The sequence below is a fragment of the Microchirus variegatus genome (genome assembly GCF_963457635.1).
Source record: "Microchirus variegatus genome assembly, chromosome: 1".
Lineage (NCBI taxonomy): Eukaryota > Metazoa > Chordata > Actinopteri > Pleuronectiformes > Soleidae > Microchirus > Microchirus variegatus.
In genome coordinates this window covers 4,402,155-4,425,032 of record NC_139802.1, presented here as the reverse complement: position 1 = coordinate 4,425,032, position 22,878 = coordinate 4,402,155, and the positions used below count along the sequence as shown (strand labels likewise).

The window sequence follows — 22,878 nt, the reverse complement described above, 5'->3', positions numbered from 1 at the left end:
GTTGATGTTTGGTTGTTCATAAGATAAAGACTTTAGCCCCAGCGTAACTATAGCTCTCTATGAAATGGAACAAAAGTTTCATATCCATCTCGATCCCTGTTTATGCCTCTATACTTAGTCTTGGTCTTTAAACTATTAATCAGCCTGTGATTCATATAGGTCAGATTTGTATGTTGTTAATCAAGTTGTTGCCCAGATTTTTTTTTTTTTTTTTTTTTTTTTTTAACCACAGGAAATACTTCAAGCCACCAGAAGACAGGATGACAGCCAGAGAGAGGGGTGGGAGGTGTGGGGTGGAGGAGACAAGCACTCTGGGGGTCCCAGCTTTTAAATAATTCACACGGAGTCTCACAGCACTCAGTGCAGAGGAGGAGCACTGTCAGGTCAGCTCATTCACTGCACAGGAGAGGAAGAGGGAGGAAAGGAAGAGGAGTGTGTGTGTGTGTGTGTGTGTGTGTGTGCATATTATGTTCATCTGTGTGTTAAGTGCCAGGTGCGCATGTGTGTCCCCCCCTTTGTGTGCGTCTGTGATCAAAATAGACAAAATGAAGGAGAAACAGGTCCTTTCCTCCTGGAGCTTTTCTGCTTTCACTCAGTCGCCACGGCAACCGCCTCCTCCCTCCATCCTGCACTCCTCTTTTTTTTTTTTTTTACTCTTTCCCCATCCATCCTTCTCTGCCTCCCACGCTATTGTGACTCCCCTCATCTGTACCTACATCCTGCTTTTTGATCCCTGCACCCCATTGTTTTGATGGATTCCCTGCACCTCTTGCAGTCACCATCAGTTGGTTTATGGCTCTTATCTTTTTGAACTCAGATTCACAGCACAAGCACAAGGAGGATAAGCATTATGTGGAATGAGATAAAAGCTTCAGTATGTGCATCTCAATAATGTGCACCTGTCTAATCCCTCCTCCTGTACCTGCTCCTCCTCCCTCTCTGTCCTCCACCATCTCCCATATTTCCACGTTTGACTTTGTGAATGTGGACTAGAGGTCACTGCACTTGTCAAGGGGGAGAAACAGAAAAAAAGACATTTAATCAAATATAAATGACACAGAGGAAGACCCACATGGTTTTTCATAGAACAGTGACTCATATACTCAGCGTATACTAAGTGTGAGAGTAAGAATTTTGCTATTCGGTTAAAAGCAACAGAGTGAGATTCATTTGAACGTCAAGAAAAATATGCTAAATAACTGTTTTCTTTAACCCAATATGAACATAATTTGTGCGAAAGCATCCACGTGTGTCACACACAAGGCAAGGGCGTATGATGTATGGCTATCATTACTGTGATGAATGTTGGCTGTGGAGTGCACTGTGATGGGGATCGCCCCCCCAATGCCCTAATGGACAAACATGCTGCACACTTAAGTGTTCTCTACATTGGTTTAAAAAAAACAAACAAAAAAAAAAAAAACATGAGGAAGTGCTCTGCTGCCCGTCATAAGTGGCCTCTAAAGCAAAATATACATTTAAAAATATGTATTGTTTCTTAAGAAATGTTCCTGTTAAGCTGTCCTTACAACTTCGTTAAAGGTGCCATATGTAAGAATGTGGCCGAAAACGGTTACTACATTAACATTCAAAATACCGAGGTCTTTTAGGTTTCGTTTTCTGACGTAACTGGCAACCCGTGGTTGCTCGGCAGCTGAGACTCTACTGACTGTAATGACTGGTAGACGGCGGTAGGTGGCGCCACATGCAAAAAACATGATTTCAAAACATAAACATGATTTGCAGTCTGCAAAGATTTTTTTTAATGCAAATATTTTTGTCTGTACTGTTGTTGTTGGTGAGTTCAGTTTGTTATATGAACATTATTCCTGAGTCTCTGTGACATATTAGGAGGATTTTATGTCCAGTTGCTTTAGATTTATTACATAATGCACCTTTAACTACTCCTTCCAATCACAAAGGTTGCTGATATGAAGTCCCCCACTGTCCCTATGGCAGTGTCCCAAAGGGTGTCCTCAGAGGAAATCAGATATGCATATAGAAAATATCCATATCCTGTATAGACATACACAGGTGTATGAGAGAATATGGGAAATGACACTGCTGATGCCTGCTCTACCAGTGTGGTTCTGTGCACGCCACTGGATGTTGGCACCAAGCTCGACATTGGCTGTTTTACGTAGTTCTTCTGCTGTAAATATTGATTAATGATTCCTCTTCCAGTCCAAAACGTTGCCAATCTATGAGATATTTACGCACATGGTTTCATAACTAAAAAATAAGAGCACTGATAAAGTCAATATTGAACAACAAACAAAGCCTGCGTCTCTAAAAATGACTAAATATTGGATATGGTGGTGATGATGCATGTGCGACTTTGAGCAGGGAAGACAATGTCATCGTTCACTGAGCTGTGGATCCTCGTAGGTATTCGCCACATCCTCTCCTCCCTCTCCTCCTCCTCCTCCTCCTCCTTTGCGCGCCCCCGCCTCTCCGGCGCGTCGCATCGCTGAGCGCTGTTCACCACAGAGAGCCAGCACCAGCACGACGCAGCTCCACAGCTGAGCTCACCTGGATCTGCCAAAAAATATTTAGACTTTTGTTCCCCCCTGATCCAGCAAACAGGGGAGGACGCTGACGTCACTATGCCAGGTGGAGAGCGAGGGGAGGTTTTTGGGTCGTGAGGAGCAGGAGGAGGAGGAGGAGGAGGAGGAGGACGGGGGGGGGGGGGGGGGGAGTAACGCTGCGGGAGTGTTTGGAGTGGCCTCTCCATCCCGGCGAACACCTTTCGGGTTCGGAGCGCGCTCGGACGCACTGATGATGGTGGTGATGAGGATGATGATGATGATGTGCGGCTGGTCCTGTCCACCGCTGCTGCTGCTGCTGCTGACTCTGCTCGCCAATGCGGGAGGTGAGTAACTTGTGCGTCTTGTAATATTGGCTCCATCGATGCGCTTTTGTGTGCACCGCGTCACCTTTATAATATGATATGTGTTACACTATGGGCCAGAAGCACGCAGCGTTACCGTGTATGTGTGTGTGTGTGTGTGTGTGTGTGTGTGTGTGTGTGTGTGTGTGTGTGTGTGTGTGTGTGTGTGTGTGTGTGTGTGTGTGTGTGTGTGTTTCTTTAAAGTAACGAGGGAGTGAATGTGAGGAGAGGTGTGATGATGCTGTGGAGAGGCAGATGTGCACAAGTGACTCTTTCATTGCGATGTCATCACATCCCGCATAAATAACAGCAGCAGCGCGCGCGCGATGGAATGATGGGACTACACGGTGAAGGGGAATTGGCCTCATTCTAGATAAAAATCAATCACCAACCTTAGTGAAAAAACATTTATATTACAGCTTATGTGTGTGATTTATTCATTACCACAGACAGAAGTAAGACTAGGTGCTATTACGTGGACTCATCTGTGTGTATTTATTATGAGAATCCGCAGGTATAAATTATATTCTAAGAGACAAATGATAAGTTCAGGGCATTTTGAGGACATTTCCAGCATTTTTAAAGTGTCATTTCAAAGCTATTGGCTGGACAAAACATTATGGAATAGGACACCAAAGCAAAGACCTTTATATTAAGGCTTACTTATGGTTTATTATACCATAAACAGAAGTAACATCAGGTGGTTACATCACAGGTACTTGGATTTATCAGTGCACCTTCTAGCTACATTATACTTTTATGGTATAAATTACATTTTTGATAGAAGACCACATGTGGTGGCTTTGTCTGTCTGTAAAATATTTTATTAAAACTCCTCTGAGCATGACTTTTATTTCCCCTCTCCCTCTTTCGTGGGGGCCAACATTAAAAGGTGAGATAGAAATGTTAACTCCCGCTCGCCCACCTCTCCTCCCTCCTCATTCTCCCTCATTAACACTGAGGTCTTGCATTGAGTGGGCAGGTTAATGAGAAGCAGGTTGAGCTAAAGCAATCTCTACATCCTGTCGTCAAAAGACAAATGGTGTGTCATCCCTGCAGTGCAGGGAAAACCCCCTGTGAGTCAGCTTGTTGCTGACGATAAAAAGGGTCTTTTTTTTATTTGTCTTTATATAAAGAATGTGCATTAGGTAGATGAGTCTTATTTACAGCTCTGTCACTGCAGCGGGAGCAAATGAGGTTTCGCATCAAGTGTGAAGCCATTAACGTCGTCTGGGTGTTTTTAAGTCTGTAAATTTGCTTTAATTTGGTGTTAATTTGTTCTCGGCAAGTGTTTTCTCCTGGCAGAACAGGAAACGTGGCAGCTGATTTGTTAAATTACGGCCCGGCGCAATATTTACAGTCAATCTATAGTAATGACGTTACAGAGGCAAGTTCACCGGCTCTATGGGGAAAAGGCTATTTTTCGCTTCCTGTGTGGAGGACACACATAACCACACACACACTCTTACACACACCTCCATCCACTCACACCAACGAGCGGCCATATCTGCCACACACTGATTTGCCGTTCATCACCGTGGTGCTCCGGCTTTCTCCCAGTCAAACACAGAAATACACACACACACACACTTTTGTATTTGTTGCATTGAATTCCAATCCAGTTAGACAGCCTAACCAAAGCCGTATCATTAACCTTAACCAGTTAATGTCTGACCTTAACCTTGACCTAACTACAATTTAGCAATAAACTCAACCAGTTCCTCAGAAAAGGTCCCAAATAAGTACACACACACACACACTTACTCACTACTGACCTAATCCTAACCTTGACTTAACCTTAACCCAAAACTGACCTCAGCCTGACTTTAAAACATGTCTTTACCTTAAAATGTAGTAATTTACATTATGGGGACTTGGGGTGAATTCCAATTCCTTGCTTAACCCTCAGTCTCAAAAATGTGCGCTCCCTCTAGTGCAAGTGCTGTCCCGATTCTCAGAAAAAATTAAGTTGAGGGGCAAGTTTAAGGGCTGTATCGCCCTCAATATTGAGATTTTCCGAGACCACCCTTGGGAGCAAGGGCTACCCAGAATGCATTGTGTGTTTTGACAAAACAAAGATGGCGTCGAAAGCAGCGAAACGAGTACGCTACAAAATAAGTATTTTCTTTGTTAATAGAGATATAAAAATTATGAAAACCATTGTATTATCATTTGCTATGGTTTACTTTTCAATAAGCCGTGGTGTGTGGTAACTGTCAGCTGAATATGTCCGTGGTTGTGGTATTTGTATGAGTATCATCTTATAACTAACTGACAACCTAATAACTTGACTGACAAACGGATTGTAATAAATAATCGTGACGTAAATGTGTTCTTCTTCTTCTTCTTTTTTGGAGTTGACAGACTGGACGCAGCTTTCGCGTTATTCTGCCCCCTACAGTCTGAAGACGTATCTGCATTTAAGGGGTGTCCCATTTCTAAGTGACAAAATAACCCTCAACACTTGGTTTTGAGGGCCAGTTAAGATTAAGGGTTGAGATTGAGGGTTAAGATATGAATTGGAATTGGCCAATTTATTTTTGTCCCCATAAGGAAGACAAGTCCCCGTAATGTGACTGTGTATACAGATTTCGGTCCCCACAACACGAGGAATATCAGGTACACACATACACACACACTTGGACTCTTTAGGACTCTTTAGGACTCTTCATTGATTCATGCATTCATTTGGTCAGCCAAATGAGCCTCTACCACTTAGTAAGGACCAGATTTTGGTCACCATGAGGATTACTCGTCCTGACAAGGTCAGTTTTATGACAGAAAAGGTCCTAAAGAGGTTTAAAAAAAAAAAAAATAATACAAAAAATCCACTCAGACATGGACACACAAACACAGAGGACAGAAAGCTTTGTGCCACACAGTTCATCGCAACAGGATCACAGCAACTGTCACAAAGACGTACTTTGACCTGCATTAACCTGACATTTATCAATCCAAGACTGAACGCACACACACACACACATGAGCAGCAAATAATAATTGACTTATGTTGCATTTTTGTATTAAAAGTAAATTCAAAAGGTGATAGTTCAGGTGTTTTGAAGTGTGGCTGTAAGTTATCACCACTGACTTACATCAACCCTTTAAGGTGCTACTCAACCATTTGGTCGACCACACTTTAAGTCACTATATCTCATTGAAAAATGCATCGAGCTGAACTCACTAACACTTAATGTGACTTGTTCTGAATGTTGTACTTTATGAATTATGCAAACCAGGTTTATTACGAACAGACGTCTCAACCGTTTGGTAGAGGCCTGTATCTGAAATACTGTAGGGTCTAATCTCACGTTTTTGTTATCATAAGTAAATAAAATAAAATAAAAAGAATGATTTTTTTCTTGGTGCGTACCTTAAAGGGTTAAGTGAGCATCGCCACAGTTTCCATGAAGCAGTCAACAAAAGTCACCTTGAGTCTATGATATCTCATGACTGTGTTACCTGATTCATCTCACCTTTCACACGGGCTTCTGCGGAAACTGACGTTTGCTAACCACTCACTCTCCCACACCACAGTCCAGAGAGAACAATCAGTGTTCTTATCTGGCACAGGAGACTCAGGAGTCTCAGCTACCCTGTATAGTAAGTTTGTGCCACTCAAAGGATTTTTAAACACTGAACAAACACATTTGAAGTTACTGATGGAGGCAACAATGGATTAACAACTTATAGTGACTTTCATTCAGGGAGAGAGAAGGTTACAAAGTTCAGCTTACAGCAAGAAACTGATGTCCAAAAGAGAGCAAAATCAGTGAACATGCTCTTAGGAGACGGGAGAATTAAACAGGCATGTATTTCATTACGTGAGCCTTTAGTGAAGTGGGCTAAAAAGGTTGTTTTTCCATCTCATCTCAGCCTCTGACTGGCAGCATGTTATCAGTGAGAGCAAGTGTGCAGGCTGGTTCAAGGAAACCACAGTGCATTAGGTGAATTCATTGTTGATAATGGGTCAATACCTCAATCGACCTCACTTCAAAACGTCAAAGAACCTGAACCATTGAATTATAGTACACTTTTTAACACACACACAGGACTAAGTTGAGGTGTATTTGTATAAAAAGGAGTATTAACTAAAAACTACAGATGGAATGTCAGTTATGTACAAAAATGGTTGATCTTTCTGGAGTTCATACAGAGGTAGTCTATGTGCACTGAGAGAGAAAAATACATCCACCTAGAATTATCTCCTGAAGGAGCCTCATATATGCAGTGGAGTACTAATGAGTCACTATCCCCAGAGGGAGACAATCTGATTATCATCATCCTCATATATACTATAAACTCAATACACACACAAACACACACACACGCACAAGCACATGTGGCAAAATGCTCCAAACACAAAAACATGCGCTCATAAAACAAACAGATACAAACTAAACGCACAGACTAGATCAGGGGTCTCAAACTGGCGGCCCGGGTAACAGTAATAATAAGACATTTGGTCATAATTATCCCATTATTAAACGTATTATATACGACATTCAATAACATATACAGTATAAATATGCTTGTTAGGGCCCGAGCCACGAATGGCGGTGGCCGAAAACGGCTCCTGGTACGAATTTTAATTACAATTGTCCACACTATTATTGATGTAATTTAAAATAAATGTCTGTTTTTGATATTAAAACATTAATTTTGCATCATATTAAGTTTACGTGTGATATCATGATTGCAATATTGTGAACAGTTGATTTTTTTCCCCACTTAGTTGATTTTTTTACCCCTAGTTCTCTAGGCCGGCCCCCGGGGGGGGGGGGGGTAAAACAGGTCGTCAGTCACAGGGACACAGAGAGTTTGCCCGTTTGCCTAATCCCCATATGTCACATTCACATATAAGCTAAAAGAAAGAGAGGAGATCTGTCTGTTTGTTTTTTAAATTCTAGGTTCACTTCAGAATCCATAAAGTACAGATTACAGATTGCAGATTTCACTGTTATTTTGGTCATATTTGCAAAATGCTGCTGAATAAATAGTCTAAAATAATAAAAAAAAGTGTTATAGCGGCACCTTTAAAAAACTAAAATTAATTTTTCTACATTCTAGTGAGAGATGAACATAAAGATGTCAACTTTTATATTTTAGACAGAACATAACATACATTATAACATAAGTTTGTTTTAAAACTGTGATTTCCCACACATGTAGAAACAGAATCAGCCTGTGCAAAGACACTGAAGGACGTTTGAATGTGAAGGACGCAGCCGCCCTGCTGTGTGTGTGTGTGTGTGTGTGTGTGTGTGTGTGTGTGTGTGTGTGTGTGTGTGTGTGTGTGTGTGTGTGTGTGTGTGTGTGTGTGTGTGGAGAACGTCTCCTGTCATTTCCCCCAGTAGGTCATGCATAATAAACAGGTCTGTGGTGCCGAGTTGACCTGAAGCAGAGGTCACTGGATACGGAGCGTGCCATGTTCTCATCCGCTGTGGGATTTAAATGTATTTGGATCAGTTTTACTGCCACCCCTTTTTTAACATCTGCAGAGCATATGTCGTGTATGATTGTGTGTGTAACAGTACACGGTCATCTTCGTCCTCTGCCCCGAGGTGATGATGATGAAGCTACTCGGCCAGTATATCCACTTCATCATTTCCTTGGCAGAGCGACAGTCAGGAAAGTTCCCGCTCACTCGGTTCATCCTGTCATCACTTTCCTGTCGTCTCTTACCTGCGCGCTATAGCCACCGTCTTATCATCCTTGTATTTCTGTCCTTTTTTTTTTTATTCTCCGTCTTTATTTATTTTCTCCATCTTTACCGACTCCCAATGCAACAGCAGCAGCAGGAATAGGACCAGGTCAGCGCACGCCGGGCTGCGTCTGTGATTAAAAATGTGACTCGTTTGCGTCAGGTTGGCGTGATGTGTGTGTGTGTGTGTAAAACTCTGTGCTGTCGTGTGTGATTTGTGGGAGATTATTTGTGTGTATCTGTGTGTGTGTGTGTGTGTGTGTGTGTGTGTGTGTGTGTGTGTGTGTGTGTGTGTGTGTGAGACACAGAGAGTGTGAGCAGGAGAGTGTGAATGAATGTGCAGCAGCGGCAGCAGCAGCAGCAGTCTGCGGCTGCTCTGGAGATTAGAGGGAAGCATAAGGAGAGCACAGAGGTTTAATAGAAACTTAAGTAGTGCAGAAGAAGAGGCAAATAAGACACATTCAGAAAGTCAATAGTTTTTAAATTTGTCTAAGCATATAGCATCCTGCTTTTGTTGCTCCTAATGTATACATTTTTAAGATAAATAAAAATGATAAACTGCATTTCTCCGATTAATGTACGTATGGAACTAGAGCTGAATGATTTAGGGAGAATGTGTACTTATTTTCAGTTTTAAAGGTTCCATATCAGGGCCCACGGTTGGTGTAGTGGTTAGCACTCTTGCCTTTGCAGCAAGAAGACCCGGGTTCCTGGGTTCGAGCCCCGTTTGGAACAACTTCGGAATAAGGGCCTTTCTGCAAGGAGTTTGCATGTTCTCCCAGTGTGTGCGTGGGTTTTCTCCGGGTTCTCCGGCTTCCTCCCACAGTCCAAAAACATGCGATGTGGGGATTAGGTGAATTGACAACTCTAAATTGACTGTAGGTGTGAGTGTGTGAGTGAATGGTTGTTTGTCTCTATGTGGCCCTGCGATGGACTGGCGAACTGTCCAGGGCGTACCCTGCCTATCGCCCAATGTCTGCTGAGATAGGCACAGCACCCCCCGCGACCCTCTGGTGGAGGAAAAAGCGGTAGATAATGGATGGATGGAAGGTCCCATATCATGCAAAATCATAATCCTTATATTTGGGACTCTGGAGGTCCTATCAGTCGGCAAAGTGTGAAAAAAGATGACTCGGTCATGTTTTTGTGGTCCTCAGTCTAAAGGCCACATTATACTTCTCCGACTGCGTAATGCTTTATCCGACTGCGTCACCACGGAGACGCCTCGAGCCTTTATACTTCTGCGTCGTGGTGACGGACACGCGCTGCAATTTCCCGCCCGATCAGTAGGGGTCGCTGCGCAAGGTTGTTGTGCTTCTGGCTACAGTGAGCAATGGTGTCCGAGAGAGAAAGAGAGAGAAAGACTGTTGTTGTTGAAACAGTGGCCGTTGCTCACTTTTCTGTGTGACGGAACGCAGTTTTAAGATAATTTGAGGCGAGAAATTGGCCATTTAGAGTCTAAACATGTGCTGTGTGTGTTAAGATATGACGTATTTATATGACGGCGTTATCGGCGGGGATCAGCCCCGCGTCTGTGGACGCTCGGTGCTCACTGTGAGCCGGCACAGAGCAGCTTCGCTCGGCCTGTCCTGAGGACCAATCGCAGCTCTTGCCGTCTCCGTTGTCCCTTGACGGAGTGACGGACACTTAAAAAATATTTTGTGCAGTCGGAGAGGACGCAGAGGCTCTTCGACAGGCTCTGCGTCGACGCAGAGGACTCTGCGTAGCCTACGCAGAGCACTTTACGCAGAAGTATAAATTGGGCTTAAAGGTACAATATGTAGTATTTATGGGTTTATATTACCCAAAATCCACTTTTTTATACATATTATGTGCTCCTGCATTGTCTTGTTGCTGTATAATAGTTTTTGTTTCATTTCCGTAGTGTTTCAAAAAGTCATGTAAAATAACATGACCGCGGACCGCGGTTGCATAGCCACTGTTAGCAGCGAGACTCCATGTTTCTACAGGAGCCTCTACTCTAGATGGCACTATAAACTACTTATTTCCCCTTTAAGTAGGCTACAGGAGATAAAACACACAATGTTGACTTCCGCGCTCACTGGGACGTCACAATGCGCTTAATTCCTGGAATTGTTGTCTCGCGGCAGCTCCGCTTTGTCCGTAAAACACGCGAGAGTGCTGGCGAGGGCGTAAAGTTCTATTCTTGGCTCCACAGTGCAGCACAGAGTTCTACACAAACTTCCAGCCTCAGAGGATTTATCTGTCCAGTGGATACGTGTGATAAATGACGGAAATGTGCCTGCTAGAGCCTGCAAATGATCACTTTTCCAAATGCTAACTGCTGTTAGCTCCCAGTAGCCTCTGTGGCTGTTTTGGCAGGGTGATTGAACTGCTGTGGTGCTTCATCCTTATGGTATTTTGACCAAAGCACGTCACAGACATGTTTATGAGGACACCAGGGAACTAGGTTAACTTAGAGAAATAGGGTATAATATGGGACCTTTAAGATTCTGTTCAATTATCACTATGTGAAAGATTGATTTTAAACACGATTAGTGTATATTGAGTATTATTTCATGACACAATGAAAATATGACCCTACTCTAATGCAGAGTGATGACTGAAAGATATTAATTGTTTACCATGTCACATTTATTCAACACTTTAATGTATTCACTTTAATTTGCATAACACATTGAACGATATATATAAAATTGTAGCTTTGTCTTTTGATATATTGTTATCAGCCCTATCTGATCCACAAACCTGCTTATTTCCTGTCAAACTGAGCTAAAATACAATGCTTACACATACAGAAAGGAAGTTTTTTTTTGAATGTTTTATTACGACAGAGGCCTAAGTCTGAATCCATAAATTCATGTGTTGCGGTGAGAAAGACAACCCTCCGCCTCCATTTGTGCACATATTAGTTTCAGGCGCGGGGGGCCTCAGGATTTATGAGTCGCCAAATAACAGCTGTTATTAGAGGCGTAATACAGTTCAAATGATGGATTTTATTGCAATGCCTGAAATAGGCAGCGCCATTACGAAGCCATACCGCCTTTCATCCAAGGACTCGCCGTGTGCTGTAAATAACACAAATAAACCCAACGACTATGTATTCACGAGGGTTCATGAGCCACTGATGGTGAAGCCTCTTAGCTGTATATATATATATATACTGTATATATATATATATATATTCTTGTGTAATCTAGATTTCCTCTGATCTTTTTCACAGGCTCTCAGAGTGTGTTCCGTCAAACTGTATCATATAAGATTGAAAGACCTTATGCTTCAATGAAAGAGCTTGACGAACACATTATTAGCCTTGAAGTGACGGCGTTAGCGATAAGAAACAGAATTACAAAGCTGACACAGATGACAGAAAATATGCGAGTTGCTTTGTTGTAAAATGCGTTTCCCTTATCGTTATTAATAATTATAAAAAAAAGAACTGAAACTCTTCTCGTCATGAATCTTTGCCGGCTTTGGTTTGGGAGTGCTCTGATATTGCGGCCGGGGATGTAGGATCAATATTAATATCTCAGTTCCACGGGCACTACAGAGGCACTCGATTGTTGCCAGAAGATCAATTGATCGCTCCATTATTGATCTGAGAATATTTCAGGCATTTAAGGTTCAAGCAGCAGCCAAAAACCCTCTTTAGTGGATCGCTGCGAGCGAGGCAGGGAGTCGTCCTACTTCTCCTCTTCGTTTCTTCACCGGTCAGGCGAGAGCAGTATGTGGAGATCATCACTGTAACAGTCTTAGTGGGATAATTCCATTAAAGCGGAACTAGACCGGAAGTTCCTATTATCGCTGTTTTTTTTGGTGTGTATCTGCGTCATTACCTTGTTTATGAAGCCCTGACGGTTCGAAACAAACAGTTCAGCCATTGCTGAGAACGTTGTGTTTTATTGTAATCTCGGGGCTCAACGAGATCACTGAAAATCCCGTTAACGTTACGTAAGCGGCTGTTCTCCTGAACAACCGATCGTCCTGCTCCGGGCGGTAGTCCGGGCACATCCGGTTGCGTACATTGAACCGCAGAAGAAGAATAACGTCCGTTGTGGAGGTGTTTCACGAGCAACAGTGTCTTCTGACTCTGGGTCTGACTCCGGTTTAAAGTCATAAAGGGACTGAGGCGGGGAGTCGTGAAGAAGCTATTTTTAAACACTGTTAAATCAATGTTTTGATAATGAGGAGCAATGCATCCACCGCTCCAGAGGAGGGCGCTGCGCTTCTGAGAGCTGACGTGATAGATTACGTCACTTCCAGATACCTGGCCAATCACAACACAGGTGGGAAGGCTCTACGCTGGCTGGCCAATCACAACACACTCTGTCTTCTCGGGCGAGATTTATGGCTAAAAATAGCTCGACTGACAAGCGCTTCGAAAAGGACAGATTTCAATCGGCTCGTTTACATCAACTAGGAGGATTTTGACCATAAAAACAACTTAATATATGCAAGTAGACCTCCATAACTCACATATATGTGCAACAGGACCACTCTATGTGACCTTTAACTCTCGCTTCTCCCCCTTATTTTCTCCACGTTTGTCTTTACACCTCATGGACTCTTGGCCTCTAAGCTGCCTTGTAAAAAAAAATAAACACCAGATACTTTAAAGTGAGTAATTCACTATCATCTACAGAAGCTACTGTGAACACACAACCATGGCTGAAGTGTAGGCAGGCAGTCACGGACCAAGACGTACACACGCTAAATTAGTATTACATACTTTGCAGACAGAGCACCATGCAATCTGAGAAAATCAAGATTGTAGTACTGTACTATAACAGAAACTAAACGTGTTTGTGCATTAAAACTTGCTTAGTTCGTTTGAAGATTAAGTCCATGCGCCGTTCCTTCTTCGCAAAGTTGTTGATGACAGAGTTATAAAAGTCTCCTGACTTGGCCTTCAGTTTTACAGAGTCTACAGAGTTTACAGTTGCTCTGTCCTTTTTCTTATACCACTCCTTTTGAAAAGTGCATATTATTTTCTGTCCCTTCCTTTGGAAAAGATCCAGTAGCTCAGGCGTGGGTCTCCCACTAATAAAAGCTTCCGTTTTTCATCAAATGCCAGCCTTAAGTAATGTTTAAAGGTGCATTATGTAATAAATCTAAAGCAACTGGCAATAAAATCCTCCTAATATGTCACAGAGACTCAGGAATAATGTTCATATAACAAACTGAACTCACCAACAACAACAACAGTACAGACAAAATATTTGCATAAAAAAAAATATTTTGCAGACTGCAAATCATGTTTATGTTTTGAAATCATGTTTTGGCATGTGGCGCCACCTACCACCGTTTACCAATCATTGCAGTCAGTAGATTCTCAGCTGCCGAGCAACCACGGGTTGCCAGTTACGTCCAAAAACGAAACCTAAAAGACCTCGGTATTTTGAATTTGAATGTAGTAACCGTTTTTGGCCACATTCTTACATATGGCACCTTTAAGCCTCTCTTGTAGAGCCATCATTACACCTCCCGCTAAATGATGTGCTTCTTGACGTTCATTTTAACTATACGGGAAACTGAGTGCTCATGCGCAAACAGTCTCATTCACGCCGATGAGACAGAAAGGCAGAGCAGGTCTGTGCCTTCGCTCTGTAATGGAACGCAATGGCGTACGGCTTGTGCAGCCGCTGCCCGACCAGAAAAACAGCGCTGTGCTGAGTCGCTTTTATTAGACTATGAAAATCACCGAATGTGGACACTTTCAAAACTGTGGTAAGGTTATCTGAAATCAAAGAAATACACATTTAAAAAAATAATCAATCCTTACATGAACTCAGGCACTGCCTACTACCCTGACTGCACATCACTGGTCTGAACATACATTTGAAGACCATGACCACGCTCACCGATGACACTGATGAGAAAAGAAACAGATGTAGATGTAGAGCATTCATGGTAAACATGGCGACCATCTCATCTTATTCTCTTGTGTGTGTGTGTGTGTGTGTGTGTGTGTGTGTGTGTGTGTGTGTGTGTGTGTGTGTGTGTGTGTGTGTGTGTGTGTGTGTGTGTGTGTGTGTGTGTGTGTGTGTGTGTGTGTGTGTAACTGCTCTTGCTCCAGGGTCTAATGGGGAGACCTGCTGAAATATTCATAGTGTCACATTAAGTTTGCAGTATTTGCACTGGAAAACAACTGGAATTCGACCTAAGCTCAACCTTGGCTCTGCCTTTAGCGTGACAGAGCGTCACATGTGGAGACAGGGAGAGAGACAGAGAGACAGAGAGAGAGAGAGAGAGAGAGAGAGAGAGAGAGCTCCGGTCTTTGAAGCATTTCACATACAGTGATCAGAACAGAGTGTGGGTATTTTTAAACCAGTTCTCCATATAGAAAGAAGCAGAAAAGCCTTTTTTTGGGTTTAATTTTTCCTCAGCGCCATAAAATATTAGTCTAGACTTTTATCCTGAGCCCAGAAGGATCAGTGAGTGGATCCAAGCCAAGAGTGCACAATGCTCTAAATCTGTTGTTTTACTCAATAATTGAAAATGTTGAAGTTTTTTTATTTTTAAACTGTATCTTAATCCGGATTCACATCAAAATAGATGGATACAATGTCATTTAAAAATGCAAAAAATACACCTGTAGCTGTTTAGATCTGTACTAAACACATGTTATATGTCTGTTACATATCACATATGTAGAGATGACTGTTTGAATCAATTTGTTCTGAATGAATTGTCGACATGACGTGAGTTCCTTTCAATTGCCTGCAGTTGTCTTTCCTTTCCTTGTTATACATTTATACTCGTATACACATACGTGTGTTATAAATCCCCTCAGTCTATGGAATAGTTCACCTCTTCATGTCAGAGCAGCCCAAACTCTAGAAACCTCTAAGTCCCTACTATAAACACTCCTCTTCTGCTTAGCATTCAACTCAGGATGAGCTAGAGAACTTCATTTTTCTTATTATATAATACATTCCTATATTTATAGGTTTAGCTGTGTGCCGTATTCTGGTCAACTGAGGTTGTTTTATATTAATATTCTCATGATTATAAATAAGAATAACCTGTTATCATCATGTTAGTTAAGACATAAAACTATTCCATTTTGAGCTTTGTCAACAAAGATGTATACATCTTTTGCTTAACCATTGTTTAAATAACCCGTATTGGCTTCCTGTCTTATCTGACATGTTATTGCCTTGTGCTTCTGGGTGTAATATATTCTCCTCCTATGGCTCAGACACGGGCTGTAGTGCTTATTTCCCTCATGAACACATAAAGGCATCGCTGGTATACGATAAACAACCATAGTAGCACACGCGTGTGCTGACAGGATGATGCTGAGTAAGGAAGAGACAGACGGGCCAATAGATGGACAGAAGCTTTCAGCGACAGAGAGACGGAGATAACAGGAAGGTGAGAGAGAGCGAGGGAGGCAAGGGAGAAAATATGGGCTGTCTTAGATAATGGAGAGATGGAGAAAGTGTAACAGAAAAGGAGACGGAGGAGACGGGATGTACAAGAATGGGAAATTTAAAAAAAAAGAGAGGGGTGAGGAATTGCGTTTAGTTTACGGCAGGGGTCACCAACCTTTTTGAGACAGAGAGCTACCTTAAGGGTAAAAAATAATATGGAGGGCTACCATATAATATTTTTTTGTTTGTTTACCATTTAAATGATTAATATTATGCATTCAACTGCATACACATTCATTCCAGTGCTTACTCCTAACGATTACCAGTTTTTATAAACAATATCAAAGATATTTTACTGAGCGATCATATGGATACATGCAAGTGAGGTGAAGTGAAGTGAGCCCGCGGGCACCGTATTGGCTGCCCGCGGGCTACCAGGTGCCCGCGGGCACCACGTTGGTGACCCCTGGTTTACGGGAATGAATAGAGTTTTCATTGATCCAGAGACAGAGGCCATCGTTCCTGCTCACAGCACAACACGGCACAACTTCTATGTTCGCCATTTTCTCATTGATGCATGGAAATTCTAAGGATAGATCACACTTTCTGGTAAAGAGGAAGACCCACACCACAACACAGTTTGAGTAAAATGGCTCTACCTTCTTTTTTTTTTTCTCCAATTTATTTTAATTTGTGCTTTTATTTGCATTAAAAGATGAATAAAAACACTCTTATTTGTCAGCGTACATGCTCTACCCTTTACTTACCTTTAGATATGAATTCTTAATTTGTGCCTTAAAGGTGCATTATGTAATAAATCTAAAACTGGCCATAAAATCCTCCTAATATGTCACAGAGACTCAGGAATAATGTTCATATAACAAACTGAACTCACCAACAACAACAGTACAGACAAAATATTTGCATAAAAAAAAATATTTTGCAGACTGCAAATCATGTTTGTGTTTTGAAATCATGTTTTGGCATGTGGCGCCACCTACCGCCGTCTACCAAATCATTGCAGTCAGTAGAGTCTCAGCTGCTGAGCAACCACGGGTTGCCAGTTACGTGAGCTACAATGGCGGAGGAAACGAAACCTAAAAGACCTCTGTATTTTGAATTTAAATGTAGTAACAGTTTTTGGGCACATTCTTACATATGGCGCCTTTAACTGTCGTTAATATGTGATCAATTTACATCTTTTATAAATGATATCCGTCCATCCATTTGGTAAAGGGCTAAAGATGATTTTCATGCTGACATTATTTCTTGATTATATGAATAAATATTTGGTCCAAACATTTTCAGAATATATGAATATGTGTGCGCCCCAAATATATTCAGTTTACAGTGAAACAAAAGAACAAATCCTGTCCTTTGAGAAATGTGTTTTATTTCATCTATTGTTCATGTATTCAATGCAGCTAGCGCTGCTCCGATCAAATCAGTGGCATGTGGGGCTCGATTGAGTCCGTGTTTCAGCGGACATTATTTTGACCTTCGTGCGTTTTTGGAGTTACAAGCGTTTTATCTTGAAATGCCGTCTTTGTAATTGTATGCAGATTTGTTCCCGTGCACAGCTAACAGCCTCTGAAATGGCAGGTTAGAATGTGACAACAGCGGTGCCAAGTTAACAGTAAGCAGCCTGTGTTTATCTTCAGGGGGAAGGTGCGAGGGAATTGTGAGACTAAACGATGCAGCAGGGGAGCACAACAGATGCCAGAGAGGCAGGGAGTGAATAAAACCAGGACAGAGAGGAAGAAGGAGAACGTGCAGAGCAGTCATTTTTCTTTATTCATTGTCAGGACACCCGTCCTCCTGTGTGTGTGACAGCTCTGCTCAAACTTTACCACTCACTTGGATACTCAGATACAGAGAGAGGGAGAGGGTGGACAGGAGGGAGGGAGGGGAGGCAGAGTGAAAATAACCCAATGGTACAAATGACTGGCAGTGCAGACAGAGACAGAGAGGAGGCACGGAGAGAGTGATGGAGACAGAAAGGATAGTGATAGAGACATTCAGACTGCTCGACTCAGTCTTGTGATGCCAGGTCTCGTAAGGAGTGTGTATCGAGCTGAGCTGACGCGCTCCAGCCAGCGGTGGTGAGTAATGCTATGGTTCAAAGGGCTTCGCATTCTCAACACACATGGATAGGCATGCATCTGTCAGTGCTGGGAGTCAGGGTTTATAGAAATAAATACATATATCTGATATAATACAATTCTTTTTCAACTGGTGCCAAAAGAGAGACACAGGTGGCTGCAATGTTATTTGGTCTCCACATAGAGACAGATGATGATGATGATGATGATGATGATGATGATGATGATGATGATGATGATGATGATGATGATGATGTCTTAATTACAGGTGGCCTCGGGGCAGACACCGAGGAGCGACTGGTGGAGCATCTCCTAAACCCGGCCCACTACAACAAACTGATCCGTCCTGCGACGAATTCCTCCGAGTTGGTGACCGTGCAGCTGATGGTGTCGCTGGCCCAACTCATCAGTGTGGTGAGTGTGCACGTGTCTGGGTTTGGATCCAACTGGACCTGATCAGAGCAAGAGTTTGGGGTCACATTAGGGGTCCGGGTTAGGTTTATCGACTATTCTAAACTGACTGTGTAGTACAGGGGTCTGCAACCTTGATACCCGACCTCTAAAGAGTAGAAAAACGACTTTTTACGTGAAATAAAACGATTTAGTGTAGTTTATGTCTGAGAAAACCTGCCTGGCGTACGTGGATCTAAAGATAGGACAGAACTTCTTCATGTACACGTTACTTTAATGGCTTTCAGGGGAGGTTTTTCCAATTGGGTATGACATACAAAAAACATCAAAACACTTTTATTTATGCCTTTATCTTGAAAACTTTTCTACAAAAGGTACAAGGAGCCACTGCAGAGTGGCTGAAGAGCCACATGTTGCAGGTTGCAGAACCCTGGTGTAAATGTCAGTGTGAATGGCTGGTTGTCTCTGTTCGTTTACCCTGCCACTCAACTAACCAGTAACATTACATCACATATCCCATTGCATAGGACTGTAACTAAGCATTAATCTGTTGATTATATTCAAATTAATCAAGTACTCGTTTGGTCCACAAAATGTCAGAAAACATTGTTTACCAAACCTGGAGATGAAGATGTTCTCAAATGTCTTGTTTTTGTCCTCAAACCAACATTATTCACTTTTAGTGGTTTTCTTTTTTTATATGGAGCGAAGAAACCAAAACGTTATTTACATTTAAAAAGCTGAAAAGTCAGAAAGTTCGTTTTAAATCGTTGAAAAAAGACAAACCGGTCAGCAGAGTATTTGATGAATTATTTGATCAAATAATGGTTGCAGCCCTAAAGCACTTTGGGCATTCACCACAGTTCATATCCAAACTTAAACCTGGGAATAATAGAACAAGCCAATAGACAAAAGAATACAAAACAGCTGCAAAAACACAGTGAAATCCAGGACAGAACATTTGTTGAACTGACAAAGAGGACGATTTTATGCTGTCAGCTTAAATAATTTGATATTTTTATGTTGCTGAATGGTAGGAATGACACTCGTCATGCCAACAACTACAACTGACTCAACAGTGTGACAGTAGCTCCTGTCATGTTTCTGACAGAGCAGCGGTGGTGATGCGGGGACGCCTCAGAGCTGTTACTGCTAATGTCATGTTTAGTAAAAGCACAATTTCAACCCGATCAGATGATTCACAGATGAGGCGTCAACTGAAACACTTCTCATTCACTTTGAATGGAGCCGTGTCAAGCGCTGCAGAACTGCATTATGGGAACCCGAAATGTTTCCAAGTGGCAGCACAAGCGAATCAAGTTACGCAAAATATATCAACAGGTGCTAGCAAATCAAATCACATTCGTGCATTTAGCTCAAACACAACAGCCCATAAATACTTCTTGTTCTCCCTATTTCTGTGTTTTTTTTGTTGTGCACCCAAATATGTCAAATCTATGAAGTAAGTGTTGTAGATAATGGACGCTCTGTTCACCGCGGATATGGTCAGTGTTTTGATTCTGCAGAGAGATTTAATTTTTATGCATTTAAATTTAGTTGCAACGACAAATTTCTTGGCTTTCTTGGCACTTTTTTTTGTCCCAAACCAATCACAAACTCCTGTATCTACTGATACCAATATTAGTCGGATACAGTCATTTTAGACCATTGGTTCTCAAAGAGCGGCCCGCGGGACAATGGCGGCCCGCTGAAACATTTCTGGGGATGAATTACAGTTAATAGTTTTAATCCAGGAGCTACTAAGCTTGTTAAATGTGTATGTTTACCAATAAGTATAAACTGTAGAACTGCAATCTGGTCATTAAAATGATTACAAATGGGATTTCTTTCTGGTTTTTTTTCCTTTGTCGGCCCTCAGTCCATTGTTGGGTTCCTAAATTGGCCCTCAGGTATCAAAACTTGGAGAACCCCTGTTTTAGACCATTTATGAATGTAGGAAGCTGCACGAACACATTTTGTGCCGAGTCATTGTGTCAAAGACACAATTCTCCAACTGTGTAACAAATATTATTCTCCCAAAAAGAAGAAATAAACAGCCCAAACATGACTCAGCTAAAAGGCCTTTGCTGTGCATCGTGAAGCATGCGACATATAGGATTTTTGGATTGTATCGGATTTTACATTTGTATCCGTCTGATATCTGATCCGGTGATTTTGACCAGTATCAGACCGACACCGATACTGAAGCCAATACTGACTGATACCGAATTCCCCTCCCTAAAATCAACTACATTATATATATATATTCACATATAGACAGAAAAGCAAAACTTCAACAACACATGGCCTGAATTAGACACAACATCTATTTAAAACCAGCTTCATTACTGACACGACCTTCCTACTTCAACTTTAAATACTTGCAAAAACACCTCAGCCTGCTGGAAACCTGATAAAATCAAATCATTACTGGCACTTTGTACGTAACAACCCAATTTGGCATTATCAACACTGGCAAGTGCAACACACTCGCGTGCTTGGAATCAATCAGAGATTGATCAAGTCGTTACACGTGCAGGACTACAAGACTGTTTCATTCATCAAAGTATTCTGGGCCCATAAATGCTCTTCTGATTATTGGATTATGAATATAAAAGTGAGAAGAGTTGAAAGTCTTGCCGCCGCTCTCAGATTTTTCCTCATCGCGGCGATGAATTTGTGAGACTGTCAAAGAGACGTATTAAGCAGGCAGTGGAAAATGCCGTCACCATCCGTCTGATAGCGAGGTTTTTTTTTCAATAATCACATGGACAAGCCTACATTAGATCACTACCATCTCTTTAACTGGAGACATCCTCCATTACATCCTGTCACCAGATCGGTCACTTGGAACAAAGTGCGGTGTGCGAAACTCGATGACGCCGGCTTAACTGATTCTGGAAAGTTCTAGTTCTTCGGTTTGTTTTAGACCGTGTCCTGGTGTTGGTGGTCATGTCACCATATTAACTTCCTCCGACCAAACAAAACACCTTATTTTAATCCAAGCACTTTCCCCCGTGTCAGCTCTCTCTCTCCGTGTGTTCTGCCCTTTCCACCACACTTTCACTTCCCTTTTTTAACGTTACACAACACTTTGTTTTTTATTACACATCTGATTTATAACAAAACCTCACACTGAATCACACATTTCTCTTTTGATAAATCACTCAGAATTGGTCTTAATGTATGTGATTATTGAATATTGTCAATTTTCATTACTGGTTGATTCAGCATCTCAGAATCCTTTTAGCTTCTTCATGTTTTGGCATGTGGCGCCACCTACCGCCGTCTACCGATCATTGCAGTCAGTAGAGTCTCAGCTGCCGAGCAACCACGGGTTGCCAGTTACGTCAGAAAACGAAACCTAAAAGACCTCGGTATTTTGAATTTGAATGTAGTAACCGTTTTTGGCCACATTCTTACATATGGCACCTTTAAAATTCTTGTTATTTTTAGGGTATTAGGCTATTATTTTATTGGTCATCCCGTAAAAAATTTTTAACACACACAATAAATGTATACATATATATACATATATATATATACACATTGAGATATATATATATATATATATATATCAGCAGAGGTTCAGAGATGGACAGATTCTCTCAGTTCTGTGATCAGAGGAGTCAGGACACAGAGTCATGATCCCCAAATCTATTTCCTTTCTGCCGACTGCAGCTTTAACCTCCGTCTACCGTCGTCTCACCGAGTGCAGTTCTTCATCACAGTGACATGATGCGACAGCATTTGATGAGCAACTCTGGCTCTTTATATTGCTCCGAGTTTCCATCTGTGGAAAGCGCGGTGCTTCCGTGATGTTTTACGGCTTCTATTGCTTGCGCTCGTCTTTTCAGCAAAGTCTGACTTTACCTCGCGTGAGCACCTGAAATCTGACGCTGACGTCTGTTTTCTCCGAGCTTGTTATCAGCTGTAGCACCAGAGTGATAGCATCTAATTTGGACGTTATCTGGATTTGTTACCCGCACAAGGACGTCCATCTACGTTCCCTCATAGAAACAAAAGTCAGGCCTTCATATTAAAGGATTCTTTTTTTTTTTTTTTGCAATAGTTGTGTCTCTGCAGCTGTTGTAGCACTTTCAAAGAAACGTTCCCCTGTGGGGACAATTAATTATATTTAATGGAGTGATTGAAAAGGGAATTCCCCCAAGGTAAAGTGTTATAAAAGGGATTGACTTCAACGTTTCTTCACGAGTGACTGTGTGGATTATTTTCATTCCAATTCATCAGGATAGCAGTTGTTTAGGAAGTCTGCGCTGCCTCGAGCTGCACAATCACCTGATAGCCATCGATAATACTGCCATGCAGAGAGATATTATCACCAACTACACACACATTCATTCATTTCTCCTGAAATCTTTCAGAAGTGGAAACTGAAAACATTATCTCAAT

At 41.9% G+C, this 22,878-nt stretch overlaps 1 protein-coding gene across 1 annotated transcript in view; it reads left to right on the top strand.

Moving 5' to 3' along the window:
* Positions 1 to 2,805: 2,805 nt before the first annotated feature.
* chrnb2 (cholinergic receptor, nicotinic, beta 2) overlaps positions 2,806 to 22,878 on the top strand; it is a gene marked incomplete at both ends in the record, with an annotated part of 31,071 nt that continues 10,998 nt past the window's right edge. Inside the window, 2 exons of the mRNA XM_083890235.1 lie at positions 2,806 to 2,872; positions 18,323 to 18,468. Coding sequence (XP_083746361.1) covers positions 2,806 to 2,872; positions 18,323 to 18,468 — 213 coding nt within the window. The remainder of the gene's footprint in view (positions 2,873 to 18,322; positions 18,469 to 22,878) is intronic.